This window comes from Drosophila eugracilis, unplaced genomic scaffold (assembly GCF_018153835.1).
Source record: "Drosophila eugracilis isolate 14026-0451.02 unplaced genomic scaffold, ASM1815383v1 contig_1825, whole genome shotgun sequence".
Classification (NCBI taxonomy): Eukaryota; Metazoa; Arthropoda; class Insecta; order Diptera; family Drosophilidae; genus Drosophila; species Drosophila eugracilis.
In genome coordinates, this window is record NW_024572672.1 from 122,206 (window position 1) to 149,228 (window position 27,023).

Here is a 27,023-nt window from a genome sequence, read left to right on the forward strand (position 1 = left end):
TCGTTTTTGTTTTTTGTTGCCGTTTCGCCATCCCATCATCCCCAACCCCAACCCCAACCCCATCCCCATCATCATCATCATCATGGTCGATTCTGATGTGGATTCGTTTCATTGGAGAACTGTTTCCGCTTCGCATGACTCACTTTTCGCTGTTAGCCCGGGGTCTGAGTTCTTTTTTTTTTTTTTTCTTATTTTTTTGGGAGGTCTTTCATTTTATCGCACACACTAATTTGAATAGGATTCCATTTCGTGATGAACATATCACCGGGAACGTAGCTCTGACTACGGCTACGGGCTACAGGCTACGGTTAGCATCCATGGGGGGTGGGAGGGCGTTTGCGCCCAGCTGGATGCCCGCAACTGACCACCATGAAGTCCGCTGCTTCGGGCTCGGGCTATATAGTATCTTGTTAATGAAGAAATAGATACAGACGCCCCGAGACGCCGAGGTATTTAAGATCGAGGTCGGTGCCCGCGGGGGTGACGAGTGAAAGTCGGGGGGTAGAGAGAGAGTCGTCGGGTCGTGCATTGTCTGCCACACCGCTGCAGCCTCAAGACAACAATCGCTTCGTTTTCGCAAAATTCGCAAAGGGAACCAAAAACAAGATACAGCCACACGTGCTGTGCGAGGTCATGACATGGCTATCCATTCAAAATACAAAATATTTAGCCCTAGGAAAATACCGGCTGAACGAGTCACAGAGTCAGGCCAATCAAAGGCGTGAAATCCGAGAGACTGGTCCATGGGTTCATCAAACCGATCGTAAAACACATAGCCAATGAAATAAAATTAGAACTCATTCAGCCATCAATTAGAAAACCGAGCATGCAAATTTCATCCATCCAGCGGCATCGATAAAAGCCCGGATTGAAAGCCACCACCGCCGAGAATCGGAGAAGATGGCCACTGTGAGATGGATTGATTTACGTTGAATATGCAAATTGCAGCGAGCCACCGTTGAAAGCTTTTAGAAAGAGCATTTCGAGAATTTGAATAAATATTTAGGCCCACTAGGCAGTTAGGCAAAATAAAAAAAATAATCAGCAGATGATTCACAGGTGCCATGGCCAAAGGAGACTTGAATTTGGCTCAAAGGAATGCCCGGAACTCATAAATAAATGCAACCTATTATTAACATTTCTAAGGGGCTAACAGAATATTCGATAAACTGAAGATGTGTGTCATATTTAAAAAAAAAGAAAGTTTGAAAAAACGAATTCTTAAGTTTTTTAAATTGTGATTCATATTGTGGTAAAAAAATATTTAATTTTGCTAAAAGACTCTTTTCCTGTTTCCTGTTTTCTCATAATTTCGTAATAATAAGTTATCTCAAATTAAACTTTTTGGGAAAACCAAAATATTACTGAATTCATAAGAAAACAATACAATATTTTATCAGCTTCTTGTACTTATACTTATATATATATTTATATATATATATAATATATTAACTCAAAATTGGATAATGTTTTCATAAAGTTCTAACAGTTTCATGTTGGGGATTTTAATTACCTACCAAGAAATCCCATTTTTTTAAGCATGTTTCCTTTTCTTAAGTTACCTTAATTTATTATTTATATATTAAAAACTAAAGAGCTGCATTCAAAGAGTTTCCCATTGGTAAGGCAAACATTACACAGTGCACTGTGCCATCATCTGTTCGTGTCATATGCTAGCTCTTCTCTTTGCCACCGAAAGAGAGCGCTCGTCTTGCTCTCTTACAGCCGACTGTGCTCTCGGCTCTAGCTCTCTTTCGCTTCGGAAAGCACTCACGGCGGACGGTTGATGTGCGAAGTCGAATGACGAAGTCAATCTGTTCGGGTTGCTCGTCGTGGAAGGTTCGTTGCGCGCGCGGAAAAACTAAATAAAATCTCGAGGCGAAATTCGAGCGGAAAAGCGCTACAAACTAAGGCGAGTGCATTTCCTCGACCTGCGAACGGTGCCGGTGCCTAAGGTTGCCAAGAAGCTTAGCAATTAAATCTATTTTCGCCGACATAAAAACACAAAATCGTGGCAGTAAATAAAAAACAAAAAACACAATCGCTGGCAAATCAATTGCTTTAAGAAATCGAGTACTATTCGGTGTTATGTCATGGAAAGTCTCTGAGCAATTTTCTTGGCTAAGTTACGAAAATATTAGTGTGCAATTTTGCGACCTTTTCTAAACTAAACAAAAAAAAAAAAAAGAAAAACGAAATAGAAAAGCTAGACACGCGCTCTCTCCTCAAAACACCAACACCCACAACCACTACCACCACCACCACCCACCATCCCACGTTTACTACCACTTTTATTGCTCACGCGTGTTTTTTGGGGCCTTTTGTTTGTGTGTGCGCTATCGTGTGTGTGTGTGTGTGTGTCTCAGTGTGTGTGCGTGTTAGCCGGCAAGTGCATTCGTGTGTGTGTTGCCGCGAACAGCTGTTTCCCCGCAGACAGCCAGCATGCAGAAGTAAATACGAAAATCTCGCAAAAAGATAAATAAAGTGGTGAAAATAATTCCGATTACCGGCTAAAACGAAGAAAAAATTATATAAAAAAAAAATCACAGAAAAATCTGATTTAGCCCCATCATCATCCGCTGTGCAGAAATCATCCATCAAAATGGCGGCCAGGAGCATCCGGCTAGCGCAGCTTTTGCTATTTACCCTGCTCTGCGGCTTTGTCAGCCTGTCAGCCGCCAAGCACCTGGACATGGATGGTGGCGTCCACCACCATCAGCATCACCAGCACAGCGCCACCACGCACCATCGACGCCGCCTGCAGCGGGACTCGCGGGCAAAGGACGCGGCAGGCGGACCGACCCACCAGTGCGATGCCGTCAAGAGTTACTTCGAATCGATCGACATCAAGTCGAGTGGGATTTACAGCGAAAAAGGTAAAGTTCACACCACCAGCCATGTGGCCATGATATCGATATGTACTCAGATATGCGGGCTGGAAGCTGGAGGGGCTCCATAGGTGGGAAGGAAGCTGAAGCTACCGATATGGTTTAGCCGCCTGAGGAACAATTCCCCTAAATTTTAGTCTCTTAGGAAAAATGTTCATCATTTTTCTTTATTTCCTTGGGTAAAATAGCATTTTGTAAGACTTAAAGCTGAAGGAAATAGCTGGTTAAAAAAGTGTCAGGAAATTATCCTTCTAAAGAAACTTTTTTTTTGCTTAACCCTTTGTGATAAATTCATTGCCTCAATTCAGGACTTAACTTAAACCTTCGCCATCAGGCTTAAATACTTCAACCAAGTAAATCGCGCGTCAGCCAAAGTTTTTGCCATCTTGCAGCTGCAGTTTCTCTTCTTTCTGCCTCGTCCCCATTCCCGATCCCCGCCAGAAACTAGAAGCATATGCAAATTCATTGAACTGGCTGAGAATCTCGAGCGGGCAGCCAGCCACTCGAGGCGAACTATGACCACTCGAACAGCCGGGCGCCGTTTGCAATTAGAAGATTGCGCATTGAGAAACGCCTTGGAAAGTTTTCGACGGGCCGTGCCGTGGATAAAGTTTTTTTGGACTGGGCAGGTTCATTACATTACATCTCACAGATACGCAAAGATACAAAGATACAGCAGGCGGCAGTCGGCATCATTTGTTATTCTGATTTCTCGACACTGCCATATCAAGTGGCACGCATCTGAAGCCAAACTGTGTGAAGGCTATGGGAGGTATGGGTGTATATTTATATACCTCAACCGATATCCACCAGATACTCGACATATTTCTTTGTTTATGCATATTTCACACATGAGTGCTGGGCCTGGGCCTGGGACTGGGACTGGGACTGGCAAACGAAGTCAGAAATAAAACCAAAAGACCAAACAAAAAGATAAGATCGGAAAAGAGCGAATACGAATACGAATACGAATATCTGTGCCACAGAGACGTCTAATTGAGTGAAAAATAATAATTATTATTGATTAACCGACCTTGAATTGGTATTTACGCGTTTACGCACAATTACATGATACGCAGAGCCACGAACTCGATTGGAATACCAAATGTATCTGTGGCGATGATGTTGCAACTTTTCCAATGCTTAACTGTTCTGGAACGATGGTGGTGGTGTTCTTCTTATTCTCATTGTCTGGCCCGTTCTGTCTTTCATTTCTTTCCCACAAGCAGGTAGTTAACGTGTATAACGCTAAGAAGACGAAGTATCTATGAGATACATTGCTGAGCAGCACCGCATTGGGAATGAAAAGTGTGAAGAAACGAGCAAGAGACGCAGAGTTACAAGTGCATGTTTATCCACCTGAATGCCTCAATGCCTCAATGCCTGAATGCCCAATTGAGCTGGTAGTTGGTAGTTGGAAGTTATTAGCGTTGGCTTTGAGGAATTTCAATTTGGCTAATGCCCAGACGTCGTATCTCCGATCGGCACCTATGTATCTCAGTGGCTCAGTATCTTTGGCCTGGTCGTTGCTCCTGCTTAAGTATGCCGAACTTTGTTTTCGACATTTATTTACTGTTTACATAGTTTTGCCCCCCTCCGCCTCCCGCCTACATGTTATTTATGCCCTGAATCTGTATCTGTTTGCAGGGAATATATATATCTCTGTATCTGTACAGTACATATCCGTATCTTCATCTATATCTCTTTCTGTTTGCTCTCGAGTGTGTTACTTTTACGTTTATGTGCTGTTTGCGATGCTAATCTGATGTCGGTGCCATGCATACGATAGATGTGTTCCTCCTCCTCCTCCTTTTGGCTCGCCATGAAACTCCTTCAGGTAGAGGCGCTCGGCATAAAACTAAATTTTAATTTAATTGCGCACACCACTCGACTGCTAATTGAGTTGCTTTTGGCCAACAAAAAACGAACTCCGAATAAGTGATATTCCATGCCCATTAACTTGAACATTAACATTAAAGCGTTACAAAGACGAACAGGAAGTCGTAGTTGCAGTATCTAATCATATCGTACCGGGGTACCTGTATCTGTATCTGTTTGCCCACAAGTATCTGTTTGTAGTATCAAAGATAGAGTGGAGTATAAGGCCCATCTCCGCGCCCCCCTCTTCGGTTATGTTACTAAATATTTAAGCAACTCGCAACAGAAATTAGAGCAAACTATGAGATATGAGCCGGTGTATCCGCGTATCTTCGTCAGCGAGTGTTTGTGTGCCGCCCGGCTAGATAAGTGAAAAGTGCAAATAGAGAAGGCAAAGGCAAACGTGACTGGTTTGGAGCGGGGAAAACTGCTTGCCAGACAACTTTTCTTCCAAACGGATTCCATTTCCATAACATGCCAGCGTTTGGGGGTGCGTGGGTTTATGCTGGGTTATGCTTATGCCATCAAAAGGAGCACATCCCCGAGTGAAAAAATTTTAATTAACTCGAAAACTGTGAATATAAATATATATATATATATATATATTCCATACTGACTGAAATCATTAGTGGTTTTAAGGAAGAGCCAAAGCACTGCCAATTAAAAAGTTGAAGTTCCCTTTCCGAGTGATGGCAAATGGCATAGAACTGCCACTTTTGGCCTAACTGCAAACATAAAAATGTGCCAAAAATTTGACTAAGCGAAATTCATCAAAAAGTAGCTAAGCCCATCAAGCAGAACCAAAATAAAAACAACGATCCATAACACTTATGTCGAGGCGATCGTAAAAGTTCGTCAGCCAAGTCCCAAACTCGTTTCGTATTTTTTTTTATTCATGAGATAGAGATACATGTTTTTTTTGGTCCGGAATATCTGGTAGATAATTAAAAATTTATTTCTGTTCCAGTTGCAGTCTCTGAGCTACCCTTTTAGATACCTCCATAGATACCTCCCATACCCATGCCGCCATTCAAGCGTAGAACACAGCACTACTCCTCAACCCGAACTTATCTCATCAATTAAGTTTTGAGTTCTTTTTTTTTATACTTTTTTTCTAGAGTCTAGAGTTTAGTTTAATTGCCGCCTCTTTCGCCCGATCAATTAAACTCCTAAGCCAGACACAAATTCTTAATTGATTTGGTGCTGGACGCAAAACTAATTACGACTGCGTTTTAAGTAGTTTACGAAGGTTTCCTAATGGCTAGAAATGAGTTTTCCACTTCGCTTTCCACTGCGGTGGAGTCATTTCGATGGCTTCTATGGGGGGATAGTGGCTTAAAAGTTGGCTTAATCGGCATTCATTGCGGCACGTCTTTGTTTAATGCTTTCGGAAAAGCCGGAACGTGGGAAAAGCAATTGGTTAAGTCTCTAAAATAAGTCTGGCATCGGTAAATCACTAAGCTAAGCAGTTAATAAACCTTTTACTTGATGGTTAATGACTTAACAAACTCTAAAACTGAATTCGTTTTTAAGTGCAGTTTTCTTTTAGACAAATTGTCTTTATGTAAGACAACATTCTACATTTATTAAGCCCCATAAAAACATAAACTAATAGTATAAAGCTTAGCTATTGATAAGATACAAACAAACCTAAACATTTCCACTCAAAAGTTTATCATAAATCTAAGGAGGAGCGTTTTATGTTGCCATAAATCGTAGAGAGAAACCCCCGAAAGGTCTTCATCGGCCTTCCACTCTATTGCTGATATTACAAAATGCCCAAAAAACTATTTCAGATCTTTTTTTTTATATTTGCGCTAATTAGTTTCAATTAAAATTAACGACGCCCAGGCCCATCGATTTCACACGCACTTAAAAAAAAGGCGAAAAAAAGAAGCAAAAGCATAAAAATCTTGCCTTTGTCTGTGGCTACTTTCTTAATGTTTGCTTTAGTTTTTTGTGTTTTTTACACATCTGACCTCAATACCAAAGGCAAGTCGAGAGTGGCTCGATTCGGTTTCCAGTGTTCGAGTTCTGTTTAATTTCAGTTGGTTGTTTCGAAGGCGGAATGATGTCATTGATTGGCTTTCTGGCGGAGTATCTGGTAGTTTTTTTTTTTTTTGTCAGAGATCCAGATGTTGCTCTTGTCGACACTCAAATTGGTTAAATAATTCATCCTCTAACTCTGTCATTCATTCTCAGGTGTGTTCATTGAGGGAACAAAACGATTTCCAGGAACACGCCGTTCTGCATAACAAAACCTGAGCGTGGTAGTGACAATTTCTGTAAAATACATATCTCATTTTCATTCATGCTTCATGGGACTTAACAAAAAAAAAAAAAAAAAAGAACTCCAAACATGATGAGTTAAGTTCAGTTCTGGTTGTTTGGAATCTCTGAACCTGTTTTGGGGTTGTGCCTCTCAGCAGAGGTCGTCTTGCTGTCCGCACATTTTAATTAGAATCAAGCCAAAGTGGCAGCAATTAAGAATGTACAAAGCTTGTTGTCTTCCCCACAAAGGAAGTTGTCAACTTGTTGGACTTTTCCGCTTTGGACAGGCACTGTTCGGCCATCTCTGTCGTTTTGGCCACCTCAATGCCTGATAGCGCTGGTATGCATTCTCTGATAAGACGACGAACTGCAGGTTGGCGATAAGATAGACTTCGGCAATGGCAACCAATTAAATATTTAGCGCTGCCCTCTTTGTCTGTATCTGCTGGATGCGCCCCGCGAGGGGCCATAAAATGTGTGAAATTCGTCTGGGCATGGATGGACAGGTAGTAGATACATTTCTATCTCACGCTTTTCGGTACCTGGCTAGCAGCTATTTTTAAACATTCACCAGTAAATTCGTCAAACAAACAAACAAACGCAAGAGCAATTGTATCTCTCAGATACAGTACATGTGTATCTATGTTAGCGATACAATTTTCCACTCTTTATGACCAATTTGGTTTGGTCAACTCGCTGCTTATGCAACGAGGATGATGCAGCAGGCTCAGGAGTAGAGAAGCAGCAGTAAAGTCAAAGTGAAATTCGCCGACGACTTACTCACTGGGAACACTTAACCCACACCCCCAAACCCAAAATATCCGATACCTTTCGATACTTCTGCTGGATCTCCATCATCGTTTAGAGTTCTTCTTGGCTCATTGTTTGTCCATGTCTTTTGTGCCGCGTAATCGTTGTTTTCCAATGAACACACACACACCCAAACATTTCTCGTTCTGAGATACAAACGTCGTCGCCGGATTCTTTAGTTTTTTTTTTTTGTGTGTTTTTTTGATTCATGGATGCCAGTGGCGCGTTGTTGTCTTTGATTCTTTACTTTTGGATTGTTATGTTCACGGAAAAGGTAAAGGTTAATGCCTAGTGAAGTGTGCACGGACGCACAGGCACAGGCACACAGCCTCGGAATAGAATGGGGGACGACTGGCATGGAGATACAGATTCTGATTCTGATTCTGATTCTGATTCAGATACAGATACAAATGCAGATATGTGGATACATAACTAACTAGTTGGCATTTCCGCTCCGTGTGGCGTTACAGAAAGGGGTCTATCCGCGGCGGAAGAGCAACTTATTTAGTGTGTATAATTTGGTAAACACTTTTGCACCTTTTGTTGTTCTTTTAGGAGATTCCAATCTCTTGCCTGGGCCAAAACACATTTATCCCTGAAGTTGGCCATCTCGGCCCTAACTCGCATTTACATTGCCTGATGTCTGAGGCCGCGCATAAATCAATTATTTGCACCTAAAGCCCATAAATCACTTTATGACGAGCAACAGCAAAAGACAAGCCTGGGGACTGGTCAGAGAGCGCAGACAAGATTAGAGGGGGTGTAAAGCGAAAAAGGCTGGCAATTTGTTTTTGCAAAACTTTTTATTTTCTTGCCTTTAAGTGCCCTGAAAGCCTGGCTAATATGGCGTTGGCGGTCTTGTCTTGTTATCGCAGCAACAAAGGCTGCCATAAAAAAAAATATCGAAAAAATAGAAAACAAACATCAGATGTGTGAATGATTTGTGAAAAAATGACCAAAAGGCACTTTGATTTGAGCTTTACCTAAGCCAAGATTTTTTACCTTTCGACTTTATTCAATCGCCATTCGAGGCGCTCTCTTTATTTTGTTCCCCTATTTGCTCGCCTCTTTATGCCAGCCTCTATTTGTTGTTGTTGTTGTTGTTGTTGTTGTACATTTATGCGGTTTATTGACTTTGGCCAGAGTTTCTATCGTTCTTAGCCAGTTTTTTTTATTATTATTATTTTTGCACACTAAGCTGAAGTATAAACAAGAATGGAAGTAAATGCAAACAATAACAAAAGTGTTGAGGGTTTCGGAGGGAGAGAAGTCACTTTTCAAACATAAAAGTTAAAGAGTTAGGAAAAGGTATTAAGAAGTCTACTAGCTTATCAGATGTAGATACAGTTAGTAATTAGAGTGTTTTTTTAATATTTTAGCATGATCCTCCCAAGTTTAGCAATCCAATTTACACTCATCGCTGATCGACTAATTTCCTATATCTATTTGCCTTTCTCCATTTGCAGGTGCGTATTCCTAACTAAATGACAGAGCAAACAGGGAAATGCTATCTGTTTGCCTTTGCTGGTTAAATATATGAACTAGATACAGATATCGGTTATATCTGTGGTGGTAAGTCAGTAGTTCAGTATTAGATAAGGCCTTCGAATGCGCAGTCAACTAGACAGCTTGGCAGCGATGCCAAGACCCCTGAGCCGAATCATAATTCCGGAGGTGTTCGTGCGTGGATGAGTTAAGCCCCGGGCAGAGGGATCATCAATCATTAAATAATAAATGTGCGACTTAACGCCAACGCTTAAAAGCAGCGACTAACTAAAAAGCAAAAAATAATCATAAAAACAATAGAGGTCCCCCCCTACGCTAAGAGCGTTATAGAAATCCACCGAATATGAATATAAATGCGATTTTGAGAGCTCTGCCAGAACAGTAGGAAAATTTAATAAAAAAAAACTTGAAAAAGGGAGGAAAGGCGGGGGAGGAGCTGCCGCTGCCGTTGCCGCTGCTCCTGCTGCTTTGTCTGCAACTCGATGCCACCATTCACTTTTCGTTATTAATATAGCATATATATATATTCCTTTTTTGGTTAAAATTATGCTAATCCGTTGAAATATGATTATGCCGAATGACAGCAACAACAGCGTGACGGGGGCGGTTAACAGAGGGCGTGGTTGGTCGGTCGCATAACATATATACATATGTCGGCAGGTGTGCCCATTAAAACGACGGGCTTGTGCATAATTTGATTGCCTTTCGCAGCTAATTTCGTTTACTGGGAAACCCAAGAGCCCATCCAGCCAGGCCAGCACTCTCGTCTAATTAAATACACGACGGGAAATTTTCATATTAAATCATTCGTCGTTGAGTTCTTCTGCTGCTCTCTCCGGGGTTCAGGCCGAAACTTTTTCAATTAAACGAAAGTCGAAAGGCGACCTTCAAGGCAAACAAATTTCCAAAATGAAATTGCAGGCGAAAAAGTAATTTAATTAGCTTAACCCAAATAGGAATAAACAAAAACGGAAACCGAATCAGAGGAAAAGTCCTTTTCAGCGTCTGCAAATGGAAATCGAAAGGGTTTCCCGACTGGCCAGAAAACTCTCTCGTCGCGTGCTTTTCTTTTCTGGCCAAGAAAGTTTCACTTCTTTTGAAACGGCGGTGCCAGTCGCCAAACTTGGAGGCGCCAAAAGCAAAAAGGCAAAAAGCCAGAGAGCCGGAGTTGGCAATAATAAAAGTAAAAACAAAGCTGGCCTAAAAGCTATGCAAATTGGAACTGGAATTCGAGGCGATACGGCCAAGTGTTGACTTCCGTCATCAGCAAATGAATTTTTTAAAGTTGTCAAAAGGGAAAGGAAGGAGGTTTTAGTTTCAGGATCATGGGAAACAGACATGCAATCGTTGTTACTAAGTTAAGAGTCACACTAAACTCGTTTTAGATTTATAGATTTTAAAAGCAGTTGAGATCAGATTGAGATTTTGACAATATCCCCTGGGTTAAAAAGTCACGCATCTGCCAATTTATAGTTTTTTCAACAATTACAAAATATACTTCCAGGCCGTAATTTGATCAAAATTTCAGTAGACCATGTCCGGCAATTTGTTCAAATGCACCGCTCTTGGCCGGCATTCTAGAACAGCGGGATTACATAACAGTCGAAAGATTCTACGGCTTTTAGACGATGCCTTCATTCGATTTCGACAGCCCTTTTTCGAGTCCTGGCGTCGTCGTCAGCGCTTTGAGAATTATGAGAAAAGAAAGATCCCGTCACGGCAGCAAGTTCCAAGGATACGGCGGGATCGCTTTCCAGAGACTCCTGTCTACAAAACACCCGACTGTGTGCCCGGAAAGGATGAGGTGCTTGTGCCCACTCGCATCCAGCCACCACGGAACTCAATGTGTTTCTCAGCTGTACGATTTTATAGTTCATCCTCGATCGATGGAGATTCTGGCGAGCCACCGGAAGATCGTAAGGGAAAACTTATCAAGTTCACGGTGGGTTCTCGTTCAGAAAAGGAACAAGCAGGAAAGGTTGAGATATCGGAAAAGGAGCCGTTAGCCTTTGGCGAAAATGAATCATCCCAGTCAGATTGCATATCAGAGCTCTCGGGAATATCCTCGATCAAGGAATCAACTCCAGACAACCAGACCCCGGAGGCCTTCGATAAAGCGGGAGAAGACGATGAAGCTGAAAAGCTTATACTAAAATCAATCATAAAGTCCATAGACTCATTAACGGATGAAATAACTGGAAAATCGAGTGATCCCTCAGGAATCCAGTCACAGCCACCGGAACTAAGCCAAAGTGGAGTCAAACCGCCGACAGGAGGTAAGCCACCTACCAAACCGCCCTCAGGACCTACTACTCCCTCAGGGCCTAAGAATCCAGCAAAAGGGCCACCCTCTGGGAAACCTAGTCCTCCACTGAAACAGAAAAAAGCTGGTCCAAGCGGGACAAAGCCACCTACTGGAAGTAAGCCACCCAGTAAAGCTCCCACTAAACCTCCCAGTAAACCAGCTGCAGCCAGTAAACCTCCCAGTAAACCAGCTGCAGCTAGTAAACCTCCAAATAAACCTCCTGCTAAACCGGCAGCAAAGGCAGGAGCTCCAAGTAAGCCTACTACTGGAAGTACTCCTCCGAGTAAGCCCCCAGCAAGTAAGCCTCCTGGCAAGTCACCTCCAGGACCCACGGCGCCAACAGGTGGTCCAAAAGGCGGAGCAGGAGGCAAGTCTGGCAAGTCAGGAGGTGGACCAAGAGTCATAACTCTAATGCCTGGTGATGGCATCGGACCGGAGATCTCAATGGCCGTCATAAAAATTTTGGAGGCAGCAAAAGCGCCTTTGATCTTTGAACCCGTAGACGTAACCCCAGTGACGAACAGCAGAGGTGAGACATCGATACCGGAAGAGGTGATCGAGAGCATGAACCGAACGAAGGTGGGCCTGAAAGGACCTCTGATGACTCCTGTCGGTGGTGGCTTCCGCTCCCTTAATCTTACGCTCCGCCAAACCTTTAACCTTTACGCCAACATTCGACCTTGTCGATCTCTGCCAGGAGTGGAGACCATATACGGTGAAGTGGACATAGTGACCATTCGCGAGAACACCGAGGGTGAATACTCAGGCATCGAGCACACCCTGGTCAACGGTGTGGTGCAGAGCATCAAGCTGATCACCCGCGAAGCCTCGCTACGGGTGGCCGAGTACGCCTTTCAGTATGCCATTGCCATGAAACGGAAAAAGGTTACATGCGTTGCCGAATCTCAAGTCATGCGGATGTCTGATGGGTTATTCCTGCGATGTGTCAAGGAGATGGCCCAGAAGTATAAGAGCAAAATGGATGAGGCGGGTGTTGTCTTCGAGGAGTCCAACATGACCACCGTATGTCTGAATATCGTCCAAGATCCCAAACGCTACGATATTCTAGTGCTGCCCAATCTGTATGGTGATATTATTTCGGATACTTGTGCTGGCTTGATCGGTGGATTGGGCCTTACACCCTCGGGAAATGTGGGCACCAATGGTGCCATTTTCGAGTCTGTCCATGGAACTGCTCCGGATATTGCTGGCAAGGACATGGCCAATCCCACTGCCCTGCTACTGTCCTCCGTGATGATGCTGCACTACATTGGCTTGCACGAGCATGCCGATAAGATAGAACAGGCCGTGCTGAAAACCATCAGGGACGATAACATCCGCACCGTGGACTTGGGCGGCAAAGCCAAGTGCTCGGAGTATACCGATGCCCTGATCAAGAATCTCAAGTGATCTTTAAGGAATCCCCATCATTGTGTAAAACTCACTTAAAGTTAAAGTTGTCCTTTTATTAACCTTACGGGTTTGCCCTTACTTAGTTTTGTTAACTCTCCTGCTGACTAAAATCAACCATCGTAGTACCCCTTCTTTCCTTATTCCTATATTTTGGAAATTCAATAAAAAAAACGTCTCCCTTTCGTTGCAAAATGACTTTGTCAAAGCATACCCAGCCGGCATGAGTTATCTGATGGCTCTGATCACACTAATTTTGCAACAGGCAGGCTATGAAGTAACCAAACATCACAGGAAACCGCCTGCTCTTGGACGAGGAGTCAAAAGCCAAAAGCAGACTGAATCAGCAGAGACCACAATGCCACTCCAAACTCTTACTCCCGTTCCTGTTCCCGTTCCCGTTCCCTTCTTTTCCGGCTGTCCTGCTGAAAACTGCTGAAAACTCCCCCAACCCCTCAAAAATTCCCAGCCAGCCAGTCTAACCAGTGCCAAAGTCAAAGTCGGACTGCCAGAGAGCCAGAGTCAGTCAGTCTCTGGGCCCGGCGCAAGTCATCAACCGCAGCACATGGTCGGTAACAGGGCAACTGGCAACTGGTAACTGGGAACTCTGGTTCCAGGTCCCACTCCACTATCCCCTTGGCCAAGTTACGTTGCATTTTTACATGCATGTTCTGTTCTGTTCGGTTTGGTTCGGTGTTTGGGTCCCAGCACAAACTGAATCTCAAACTCCGACTGGGACTCTCGACTCCTCGGTGAGCTGCGTTTAAAAGCACCGACCCGGCTCCTAAACAAACCGAAACTACTAGCCGACAGCAGCGGCAAAGCCAGAAAGAGTGATTTAGTTGGGGATTAGACGTGTTAATACCCAGCTTTATATGATTTTATAGTTTTTGTAGCCTACTTTGAGGATATTACTATCATCTCACCTCGTTGGGCTTTTGATGAATCGCATCAAAACTTGAAGAGATCTTAGACAAGGCTTTGTCTTTGTCTTAAACTTATAAATAACATACCCATTCAATGATCAAAAAGTACAGGGTACAAACGTAAAGAACAACAAGTAAGGGCACTCCTTAGTTCGAGGTTCAGTGGAGCGTGCAAGAAAAAAGAGCAGGAAGAAAATGCCACAGAATCAGCCAAAGAGCCATATAAAAATTAAAAAGAAACCAAAGGAAAAAATTTAATTTTGTGTGCCAGAGCGGGACAAAGCATTGCTGGACTAGTGTGCGTGTTACACTATATATATATGTGTGTGTGTGTGTGTTAGTGCATTTCAAAGAATTTTGATAAACAACAAAGCCGGCGAGTGGGAAAGAGAGAGAGGCAGTGAGAGAGAGCCAGATCGAGGACCAGAGCAGAGCCAAAAGATAAACTCCGTTTTGTGTATGTGAAACAAAAGTCGAGAATTTTTCAACGCACAGTAACCGGTTTTTGGTTTCATTTTCCCCCGTTACCCCCCAACCACCCCCTCACAAAAACAAAACTGAAAACTTCTGAAGCTGACACCATGAGCGTGGTCAGGAAGCGGAAAAGGGGGTGGCCAAGGAACAAAGGGGGGAGGAGTGGCGTCTCTGCAACTGGATGCGGCCTAGTTGTCGCTATGTCTCCCATTCATAAGAACTCAACTACAGTCCACAGTCGCCCAATTTCAATTGGCCAAAACACGCAAAGGCCAAGTTCTGCTGACTCTTGTTTTTCCCTTGTGCTCTACGTTTCAGTTTTTTCCAACGAATTCTGGCAGAATTGCGAATAGAACAAGAGCTGGAAAAACATTGGGCGCCATAATTGCCATGCACCATGCCACTCCGCTCATTAGAATGCTAATTTGTAAATGCAATCCGTCCGTCGGCTGGCCCGGCCTGGTCTTTGGTTTTGGCCCGGCTGAGCTGTGAACATTTGTGCCCCTTATAATTGCCCCCGCGGATTGGATTTCCCTGGAAATGCCGCAACACGAATCCCACGAACGATGGATAGCAAAATATATACATACATATATGCACCAGATAATGTACAATGTAAACAGATTTTAATAGAGGCCGTGGAATACGAAATGAGATCACTTTTCTCCTCACAAATAGAACACTAATCGTATGGACATAGCGCAAGTAGGAAATTCTTAGAAAATTACTAAAAATACAAGCAAATTAATCGCAAAGATATTGCCAGTACTTTATCTAAGAATATTTGCCTTACCATCTGACCAAGCAATTAGCAAGTCACACTGTTAGATAAGCAAAATATTTTAATAATATTTATAACATTTTGGCGTGCGTATAGTGATAGCAAAATTAATCAGCAGAGGCTACCAAGTCCAAGGCACTTGACTTTTAATAGTGAGTTATCTGACTACTTTCGTTTTAAACATATTTCAAAGTGACTTTCTTTCTTTTCAGCTTACTTTTCCATTAGGCGATAAATTCACTCATCCATAACCTTTCTAAAGGGGTTTTGTAACCCCCAGCTGGAAAACTGATTTTCCATGTTCGTACACACATTTTCACGCCCAACCCATCGGGCGACCCACGAGTCTTAACTTGCCCCCCCTTTGACATGGGTTCCAGGCACTTTTACAAAGATTTACGACCGCTGTCAATAGAGCTTTGCATAACACAAACTTCCACTCGCCAGCAGAAACAAAACAGTGGCTACAAAAAAGTATTTTCGAATTTAAATCTATTTGTCACTTGCAAAACTTTTGCTACCTTTTCACCAACGGCCGCCCAACTCTCGGTTCGATGGTCGCACAAAGGTCGGACCATCGGACGTTGCCAACACCAACCAAAAAAAAAAAAGGTAATGCAAAGTGGCAGTTACAAATTTGCTGAAATCAAATGCGGGATGAACAAAAACAACAAAGTAGAGGTGGTGCAAAAAGTACGAACGGATATATGTACATAGAACATAGCACTGAAAGGTTCCATTTAAATGAGTTGATTGCCTATGCTTAGGTGGCTATCCCAACTCCGGACCTTGTTTCGTCTTCGCCTAAACTGCCACCCTTGAAACATTTTTCCTAATGCCCTTTTCAATCGTGGTAGCCTTCCCCCAAATCCCACGGAGGCTAAACACTCCATTGCAGAGAGAGACAAGTGGGAATGGTCATAAGAGGGGGTATGGGTTTTAAATTACCCTGTTTGGGGCTTTTTCATTAATCAAATGGGTATAAATAAGCCTGTCCTACAGCTATTTTTTATCCTTAGAAATTATACTTTTAATATATACAAGCAATATTATTCAGTGTATAAACGATCCCATTATACCCTTCATAAACAAGATGTAAAGGGTATACAAAGCTCCATCTAGCTGTAAAAATAAGAAACTGGGAACAGAAAGAAAAAAAATGATTTGCATTTATTTATCTTGGTAGCTCTTCATCGTCCTCCTCCTTTTGTGCTTGAATTTGTTTTTATTCTCGCACTCCGGAGGTCTCTCTGTACTCCGTATTGTTCTTCCCAACTGCTTCTGCTCCTTCCACCTCATCAACTCCATTTGGATCCATTCGGCTGCCCTGTGCTCCACTAAACATTTCTATGCGGCGATGATAAAAATAATCCCATTTATTGTTTAATGCTTAATAAATAAAGCAATTTTTATTTATTTGCCAGCAGTTTGTTGCTGTTTGTGTTTCAGTTGCTGCTTTTGCTTTTGTTTTTGCTTTTGCTTTTCCTTTTGTTTTTACTTTCGTCTTGCCTTCGCCTTGCTTTCCTCTTGCGTTCGTGCAATTGTATTTTTTGCTTTATTGATTTTTATGCCTCGAAGATGTCTGTGGTTGTTGTTATCGCCGGCAAAATACCATCAATTGTTTATTGTTTTGATAATGCGTTCGCTTGTACCGTTATGTTCGTAGTATTTGTGTTGAGGGTTTTGCGTGCAATCGTGGGCGTCATCGATAAGGCCTTCCGTGTAGTCGTAACAACTGCTAACAAAGCGATAGTTAATTGGGATCAAATCGAATGTGGTTTTGGACTGATTGTGCGATTTATTCAAATATTTAGAGAGTAGAGGCTAGTCCTATTAAGTTATGAATTTAGTGCCTTTCTATTGTAAAGATTGGTTAACAAAAACCAATTCTTTCAAAGATTTTGAATGAACTTGAATGCCAATTATTGGCTGTATAAATATTAATAAACTATAGCTATTCATAGAGCTGAAACTAGTTTTTCAATTTATTTATAACAAAGATTGATAATAATCTTCAGCTGGCGCCACAACTTTGCCTTTTTCATAATCAGAGTAAATTGGCTTTGTTTTTTATTCAGCCTTTTCGTTACAAAAACTTTAGGCTATTGAGGTTAAAGAGATCAAGTTATAGGTTTGTTATTATTTTAATCGAAAGTATTGATTGACACCATTAAAAGTCAACTTTTATTTCCGTTTTAAGGCGGTTTTTATTTTAATTTAGCTTATTGTTCAATTTTAACCTTAAACTTACTTCGCCTAAGCCTTGTGTATAGCATGGTCACATTGTGGTAGAGCATGGTGACCTGGTAGAGAATCCTGGTCACACTTGATTTACCTTCTAGCTTCCTTTCATCCTTAACCCAATCTTTGATTTAGTCCTACATGACTTAACTTAAATTTGCTATAGCTTAAGATGAATCTTTGGCTCCAATCCACCTGGCAGCCAATTGGCCTGCTTCAGGATAATAGCGTTCAAAGCCCCATCGGGCTCGCATCCGTTTCAATGCAACGCCCACACTATGGCTGTCTGTCCTTCCGTTCACGTGTTAAACAGGAAACCCGCTCGGGGTCCCCATTCTTCCGCCAACTATCGCGATTCGCATCTACATGTATGGCTGCGATGGCTGCCGTGCATCCTGCCTTTCTGCCTGATTTGCCCAATTGTGCACCGATATATATATATATATATATATACACATATATGTGGAGAAGAACGGGAAGCATAATAAAATTGATTGCATTTTTCACGCTGTAAGCTTGGCTTCCTCGGAGCTCACGACCCAGTTATTCCACATGAGCCGCCGTCAAGAGCTCGAGCCCTTACATGCCGCCCAAATAAAAAAAAAAGGAGAGAGAAAAATGAGAAAATAGCTCGGAAAATGGGAAATAATACAACGGAACAACTTTTGCATAATGCGCTTGCACTTGCAAACAAAACCCCAGGCCCACTTGCCCGGTGCATAATAGATTTTCCGTCCATCCAAACATGAAGTGGAAACTGAAAATTGGAACTTTAGGTGCACGGTGACCTTAGTCCGGGGTTCATTGCCTTCCAGGTCAGCCGGTGCTTGAGCTCCATTTTCGGCCTGGCTTTCAGCTTACTTAAAATTTCATAATGTTTATTAATTTCAAGCAGAGAGTTCCCTGCTTCTATATACTTTCCTTTGGCCCCGTTCGCCCAACTTTTCCCACAGCCTCCGCGCAGGTGCGCCTGTCGTCATCTCATTTCAAATTTACAACTTTTAATTGAAAAACACTAAGCAGGATTTCGTGATGAAATATTACTGCAGCAGTTACACTCTGCAGATACCTAATTACACACACACACAGACACACACTCATATATCTTGAAATCAACAGGTGACTTTGCAGACTTGCTGCTGCCCAGCAGTAGTTCGTGTCACGTATCTGCGAAGGCTAGCTGGCTGGTTGGTAGTAGTTGGTTTTGGTTTCGGTTTACGTTCTTAATCACCGGAACTGACTGCACTGAGTCCAGGTAACCAGGCGGCAATTAGTGTCCCAGCCACGCCCACAAAAGCTCTACCAAATCCACTGGCAACCTCCATAAAACCCACCCATCTACCACCCATCCAACAACAATGTAAAGGGTAAGTTTTCTTTGGCAGGTTCGTGTTGCTGCTCTTGTTGCGGGTTGTTCTAGTTAGTTGAAGTGCCTTGACTTGCCAGCGTTTACAACTTTGCTTAAGCTTCTTTGGAATTTCGCAAAACATTTAAAATGGCCGGGGAAGTGAGAGCACTTAGGGAATTAGAAAGTTCCTGAGTTGCAGTTGGGAAACTTATAACTACAACGATTGGTAAATAAAATGTAATTTCCTATGAATGGAAGTGCATAAAATCTGTGACTTAAAAGCTTACTCGGAAAATCCAGCTTAAAATCAAAACAAAGCTCAGATGGCATTTAACCTTGATTTAGTTCTCGAATCACTGGAAATTCAAATATCAACAAAAAGTTATTTATTTTTTCCAGCTGTGGAGTGCAAACAAACAAACTCCAGCGATTTTTCTGTGTGTTTATTTTTCCACATTTGTATACATGAAGGAAAAACATAAGTAAACTCGAGTATCCACTGCAATGCGTAATTCTTTTATGGGACTCTCCTTCAGCTTCTCTCTCGTGCAATTTCAATTATTCACACTCGACATTTAATTGCATTAATTAAACCAACACGAGAATGTTGGACATTTATTACATCTCTCTCTCTCTCTCAGTCGGTTGCAAGCCACACTCTTTTCCTCCTGGGTGACCATGTCCTTATCAGCAACGTTTTTCCTCGCTTTTTCCTTATGGAGCGCGTTTCCGGCGTTAATTGAATGCAGATTCCATAGAGATGAAGGGGCAGTAGGAGCTTGGGTGGCTGGTGGCTTGCAGGGACTGTCACTGCCAATTAGCGCTGATTCCGTGGAGAAAAAATTAAGGGGCAAGGAAGGGAAAACAAAAACAGAGTCTGACCTCTTGGCATTCATAAACTCTTCGCATTGCCAATTTATATTCTTTGATTGATTATGGCAAATACATTTTTTATTTTATCGACCATTTGATTGATGTTCTGCAATTGCCGATGGATTCGAAAATCGACAATAATTTATTTATGCATATTTATGAGTCATTTTGATTGCTGAAGTGTTATTTAAGAGGGCAAAAATAGAGGAAAATAATAATATTTTTCGCCTGGTAAGTGTCCTTTCTCTGGATTTTTTCTCTCTCGTCCATCAAAGGCCATTGCCATGTTGAGTGGGGGGGTGGTTGGGGAAACACCTGCCTTTCTGCCTGTTCCATAAATAATTTATTAAACAAAGAGCATGCCCAATGGCAGCAGTGACACTTTAAGCAGCGCACTCGTAATCCCGAAATGTCAGCCACCCCCGCTCTCCAATCCGCCATCCCCATCCCGACCCCCTTTCTCGCTCCAGGAGCCACTTCAATTTGCAAGCCAGACAGAAATTCATCTGAGTGCCCACCCACCCTCATGCTACTCCTCATCCTGTCCCGGATCATTGTTCCAATGGCATAAAAACAATGGCAACAATAATAATAAAGCACATAAATAAATGATAAGTCGGCCACATGCACAAAAGGACGCGACACACGTCACGGAAAGAGAAGGAATTGTCATCGGGATGGGGGCAAAAAAGTAATACCTAAGTCGGAAAATGTAATATTCAACATGCTGAAATGCTGTTAAAGTTGTCCAGGAAAATGGTTTTCACATTCAGAGGGAATTTGAGTGTCAGTTGGACAAAAAACGAAGGGCTTAAAGTGGTTGGGAATGATAAAAATCACTTTGGTAATGCAAAAATATTCAATTTACTTAATTAATATTTATTTTTTAGGTCAATTATTACCCATAATTAGTTAATTACATGACACCTATCCGTATCTAGTTAGTCATGCTACTTTATTAATTTAACTACACCTATCCGTAGCTTTATTAAAGTTACTTTTTCCCCAACAAACACACACAAAGAGAGTATAATTCTAGTAGAATCTTCCAACCGATGAATGCAATTAACTACACATAATTCCCAGCTAATGACTTGGCTCGAAGCTGCTGTTAGAAAAAATCAAAGAGAGAGCCGCGATTATCTCAGCCACGTTAAGCTGGCAACATAATTTAGGGCCCGAAGACACGCAGACACAGACAGACTGCCTCCCTCGAATAATCGCAGATGCAAACACACACACAGACCGAAGGAAACTGATGCCGGCAAGTGTTGGCCGCTTCCGTTTCCGGTTGGTGCTGATGATGCTGCTGTTACTACTGCTGCTGCTATCGGTTAAAGCCCTGCACTAAATAACTGTCATCCAGTCTGTGGTACTCCTGCGACATCCTCTAACTTCCATTCCCAGTCCCCTAATTCCCAGTCAATTTCCAAGCTAGCAAAACTTTGACAATTTCTAGGAATAGACTAGGCACAGAATCTAGGAACTTGCGAAAGTTTTTGCATTTCACCAGCTGTTCAGTGTATAAGGAAAAGTCTATTTGGAAAATGGAGAACAACAAGCCAACATTACCTCCCCCAAATCCCAGAAACTGCTGGCCATATTTTACATAACTCTGTGAGCAATAAAAATTAATTTGCTGCCCATTTGGAAGTGCTTAATTTGTAAACGAGACCATTGGGGTCGTCATGGAACCGCTTCAAATTGCTGACTAAGGTTGGGGAGTGTATACAAACGGACATACACATATATATATACTATAGCCCTGAGTGTTTGGTGGCTATATCGGTGTTGCCTTTACATGTTGAACAAGCTGTGCTTTGGCTGTTGTTGTTGCTGGCACAGGATAAATTAACTTTAAGATGGAGTAGGTTCCAAAAGGGAAGTGTTGACATGCAGGAAAACAGCAGATTGAAGTTACACTACCCTAGCCTTACCTTAGCTCGACCTTAATAATATAGAAATATGGATAAATTTACATGGAAATATATACTATTTCCTGACAACTATAAGGGCAAGTTAGATTTCTTACTCTGATATAAACCGTAACAAAATTGAATTCTCTTTTGTAGAAGTCATTTCAAAAGTTGAAAAATATTTAAAAATCTTATTAAAAAAACCACAAAGCCAGTTAAAACTTTCTCCATAACTCATAAAGAGTATACAAATTTCGGCTTTAACTAATTGCCATTCTTTGGCATTTATTCCAGAGATTTTATCGCTGTTGAACGGCAAAAGCAACATCAGCAATCCGCAAAACACGAGCAACTTTTATGGCAAAAACGCAAATGGCGATGAATGTTTGCAATAAAACAAAAGTCGAACAATGCCTGGTTGTTGTTTTTGTTGTTTGTTGTTGTTGCTGTTGTTGTCTGCAGTGTGTTATTGTTGCTGTAAGTGTTCCTGTTATTCCCGTTGTTATTGTTGTATTTATTGTCTGACCCCCAATAGCCGGCTTGGTTGATTTTTTTCGAAAACATCTCTGGCACTGTCGGGTGCTGTTAATTATGTAGTTGACTGGTCAAATTTATTGTTATTCCGGCCGAGGAGAAATTTGTTGATGGGTTGATCCACTCGACAATCACCAAATTCCCTGCACTTGACACTCGTGCCGAGAAAAGCATCCCGGGTAGCTCTTCTCAAGTAGCAACTTCCTCATTGCCACCAAATGGGTTGCAAAAGCGAAATGTTTGTCGTTATTTATCGCCCAGTTGGTAGTTGATTAATAATTGTCAAAGGCAAAACAGAAACAGCAACCAAAAAAAAAAAAACTGGAATAATCAACATTTTTGCTCTTGACTTTGACCTCTGTGGGTGGCCGGCGCTCTATTGGAGCTTCCGCTTGGTTTTGCATACCAGTGGGCGGATCTGGGGGATCTGAGGCCCCTTGTTGGGCTCGACAAAATGTCAAGTGAAATGCGTCCGTCAACTGTACAAGAGCTGCGACCTCGTCAGGGAAATGTGGATGATGAAAACCCCTGGTGGAAGGCGAAGAATGGGGCGCTAAATGGGGACCTGGGGGCTGTCTGGATATTTGTCTGTAATTCCGCTCATGTGGGCGGGCATTACGTAAAGCCAGACAAGCTAGAGCTGTCTGTCGTCGTGCATTTAATGCATACAAATTGGTCTGATTTAAGAAAAAAAAAAAAGCCTGAAATTTTGACGAGGCTTCTGTGGCGTAGATTAAACAGAAACTGGGTGGTGGCATTAAGTAAGGAACCAACTGGTGCATCATCATCATCATCCATAAGCATAATGCACCACTCAATGAGGGTGTGTGTGGGTGTATTTACGTGTATGTCTAGGATACATCTTAAGGGTTAATATTTATGTACTGCTCTCGGTTGTAAAATGTTGAGCTCTCGGTGATGGCTTTATGCTCTGCAGTAGTAAGGCTTTGGCTTAAATCAGTTGCTTTCTTACCTAAGCTCTTGGGATGTTACACAGAGGAAAAATTATATTTTCTCTCCATGTAAAACCCATTCTAAAATCATTTTACATTTTCACTTAGTCCTTAACCCCCCCGAAAATGAGTGCAATCAATCGAATGAAGGCCACAAAAAGTTTCCATCTGTCGAATAGAAAGCCGAATTTAAATGATTAATAACTTTTGTGCGATGCACTCCAAAAAGCAGTCGGTTTTTCTTTTTTCGGTTGGCTGTCACAGACAGTCAGTTACCCCCGAAAGTTTTCCAATAAGGCGCTCAGCAAATCCGGGGGTCTGTGTAGGGCATCTGGTAAGTGGCTATCAAGGCATCCCAATCCGTCCCTTTTTCCGGATGCAGCTTCCCCAACATTTATAAAATTGTACATTGCTTTTTGTCAAGAACTTTTTACGCTTGCCACCCCATTTCTGATTGCGTGTCAACGCGCTGCCATCGAGTGCAAACATGGGTATCCATCTAGCTGGTTTCTAGCTAAAATTAGCTATTAACATAGCTTAAACCAAATTTTAGAGATGTAGCTTCTTTTTGGAGATGTAGATTTTTATTCAGAGATGTAGCTTCTTTTTGGAGATGTAGCTTTTTTGCAGAGATGTAGCTTCTTTTTGGAGTTGTAGCTTCTATTCCTTTGAGATGTAGCTCCTTTTTAGAGATGTAGCTTCTTTTTACCTTGTTTTTAGCTCCTTTTCAGATTCCCTTTAACTTCTTTAAAAAGTTAACATCACTGCTCGCAAAGTCGCAGCAAACTGTGTCAGCTGCCATGTGACCCGGCCCGTGGTCTTGTCAACTGACAAACTGCAGTGCGTGTGGTGTTGCAATGTAGCGGTGGTGGTGCCACAAAGACCAACCACTTGACGATGCGTTATTTGTCTTTCGACACGGCGCATCATCAACAGCGGGGTTGCTGTGGCTCCTCATATTTTATTCAAGGCAAGTGTCATGTGCACATGAACTCAGTCAGTCAGTCGGTGAGTGAATGGCAGCCACTTCCACTTGGCCAGGCATGAACTCTGACCTCCTCCTCTCTGTGAAAAGCGGCGCTACACACAGCACACAGCTCCACTTCCCCTCTGCACAACCTTATTGGCCATGTCCAGCTGGTAAATGGCTTTTAATTGCCGCCATCCAGACGAGACGATGAAGAGGTGAATCGAGGTGAACAGTGCATTTTCCAAACATTTTCACTCAATAAACTGCACTAAAAATAGACGCCGCCGCATGTTGAACTTTGACACACAAGCAAACAAACAAATTATCTTTAGGAACGGAGGGAGTTTCAGGGAAACAGAGGTAGGGAAATCTTCGTTCACCCACAAGCTGCATTATCTAAACAAATCTGTGGCCATCAAATCGCTTCTCCGTCACGATGTCAGTCAAATGTTTTCAGGTTTTCGCCCCTGTTGTTTAGGCCGTTGTTGCCACATAATTAAATCTGAATTCAAACAAAATGCGCTAAACATTTCAAACTATTTTATGGCTGTGTCGGATGGCAACAACAAAAAAAAGGGAAATTGTAAATAGATAGGGGGGGAAGTTGATTTGAAAAAGATGTGTGAGGAAAATTTGTAATGCACTCGATTCGGTTAGAAAGAAAACATCATTTTTTGTTTTATTTTACTACCACTAATGCTCTTTAAATCACAAACTAAATCTGTATTTACTTTCTTCTCTTTCCAGGTAAACTAACGTTTCCATAAGACACCTCATCTCATGTAGCTTGTATCTGTATCTGGCTGAGTGCACATAAGTATAAGTATCTGTAAAAGTTGGCACTGGCAGTTTGACTTGCCAGACACGCAACAAATAAGTGCAAGTGGTACGAGCTGTTTGTTGCCTGCTTGATGTCCTAATGCCCCAAACAACAACTTTAGCGGCAAATGGAATAAAAAAAAAAAAACAGAAGCAAGAGCAGCCGTTAACAAGGAGAACAGGGGAAATCACAACAATTGCCAGCAAAGTCTTTAAATGGCAAACGGGGACAGATAGATAGAAGAGACTGAGATGCAGAGACAGCGGCTTCTGCTGCTTGACAACAAATGATGGCAACAATTGTTGCAGACACATTGACGGCAGCAGCAGCAGTGGCAGCCAGTGCGAGGAAGGAAATTCACTTGGCAGAGGTTGCAAGAAGGAGCAGGCAGCAGTCGGGTGGAGTAGCAGCAGGGGGATGTATGTGGTATCTCTAGGTTTTAGTTTTCCAGCTCCTTCTTCCTCATCTTTTGGCTGCCGCTGACAGACGAATGTTGCACGACTCACTGAACGCACATTCCAGTGGCAGTTCAGCTAGAAAAACTCAAGATTTAATATTAGGATTTGATTAAATACATTTATTCAGCTTTAAATTGCCTCATGGCTGGCAATAAATCATATTATCTTATCAACCACACCCTTAGGTCGATTCCTTTTAAATTCAGAGTATGATGACCTTGTGAAATTTTGTTTTTTTATATAGCTTATCAAATTCAAAGAAAAATTATATATTTTTTAGGGCATTAAACTATTTGTTTTGAGTTTTTAAAATGTGTTTCTAGGCCTTCAAAATCAATTGCATCGAAAAAGAACTCTATAAATAAGCTTTTAGCTTTAAAATCTCCAACTACATCTCAGCTAGTTCAACATCACTGCTACTCCTGCCTGCAGCATGGAAAATTGATAATGAGCCGCAGACCAGAGACTTCGGTTCAGAGCAGCTCACCAGAGTCTGCCATATTTGGCAGCAAATGTCCGATACTCCCTGCGGATGAAATTGAATGAATGGGCGGCTGAAGTTGCATGAATGACTCGGCTGACCAACTGCAGATGCTATATATATATAGTAGAGTATAGTGTATGGTGCATGAACTCCCCGTCGGTTTGTCTGGGGCCGTAGAAAGCAATCAAGCGTGCGATAAGATAAGCCCAAAGCCGGCTCAGCCAACACAACCTGACTCTCTTTCCCGAGGGCAAAAGTTTTAATTATGATTGACATGCGGTTGGCGTCGACGGTTCAGTGGTTCAACGGTTCAGCCTCCCCTCGTTGTGGCACTGGCATCGATTTCGACACAACTTAATTTCTGAAGAGGGTTGTTGATTGCCCCGCTCACCGAACGCCGACCGTCGACCGCCCCCAAACTCCTCTCCCAGCTTGGTATGCCCAAACTCCCCTCTTTTGATATAACGTTGGCGGTGTTGAAACTCATCAGTCAAAAGCGAGACAATTGCAACACAAGTTGCTGCCACGGACGAAGAAACCATCCCTTCAAATTGGGAAAATCTGCCCTAGATGAGGGTTGAAGTTTTTTTGGATCTACAAATGGGGAAAAGTATATGCATGTAACAGACAGACGAGGGCATTGTAACATTTTGCACAGAGAAATATTAAATTATAGTCGCATTAACTGCAAACACGCAACACGACCAAGTCACTCCGGGTTGCGTGCTTGCATAAATCTGGCACGCAACAAGAGAAATATATTTAACTGATGGGATTACCGGCGATAGGGTGGTCTTTTTGTAAGACCGAGAAACGGAACAGTTATCCCATCGATTTATGAAATTTGCGGTACGTCAACGATACCCGAGAGATCATGATACGGTGAGATGAAAGTCATTTTGTTGCCTCTTTTTTTTTGAGATTTTTGAGATTTTTGAGATTTTTGAGACTTCAGATAGAGATTCAGGAAGTTTGGGTAATTGAAGGAAGTCATTTTTGTAAGTTATAATCAAAAAATGTTAACAGAAGGCAGGCAATTATAATCAGCTTTTAATTTTGTTAGTTTTTAGATTTTATATGTGATTTTTCTGTAACTTTGATTTCATTTTCGGTGATGAAGTCTCCTATAGAAGGTGATTTTACCAATTTACGATTTATTTTCTCATAAAAAAAGTAC

At 42.1% G+C, this 27,023-nt stretch overlaps 2 protein-coding genes across 2 annotated transcripts in view; both read left to right on the forward strand.

Annotated features, from left to right (window-relative positions):
• Positions 1-1,802: 1,802 nt before the first annotated feature.
• The window catches only part of LOC108108295 (division abnormally delayed protein), a 65,961-nt gene continuing 40,740 nt past the window's right edge, over positions 1,803-27,023 (forward strand). Inside the window, exon 1 of the mRNA XM_017216300.2 lies at positions 1,803-2,876. Coding sequence (XP_017071789.1) covers positions 2,603-2,876 — 274 coding nt within the window. The 5' untranslated portion in view covers positions 1,803-2,602. The remainder of the gene's footprint in view (positions 2,877-27,023) is intronic.
• Positions 9,323-13,263, forward strand: LOC108108294. Its single transcript, XM_017216298.2, has one exon. The coding sequence runs from the start codon at positions 10,888-10,890 to the stop codon at positions 13,066-13,068; it is 2,181 nt and encodes a 726-aa protein (XP_017071787.1). The 5' UTR covers positions 9,323-10,887; the 3' UTR covers positions 13,069-13,263.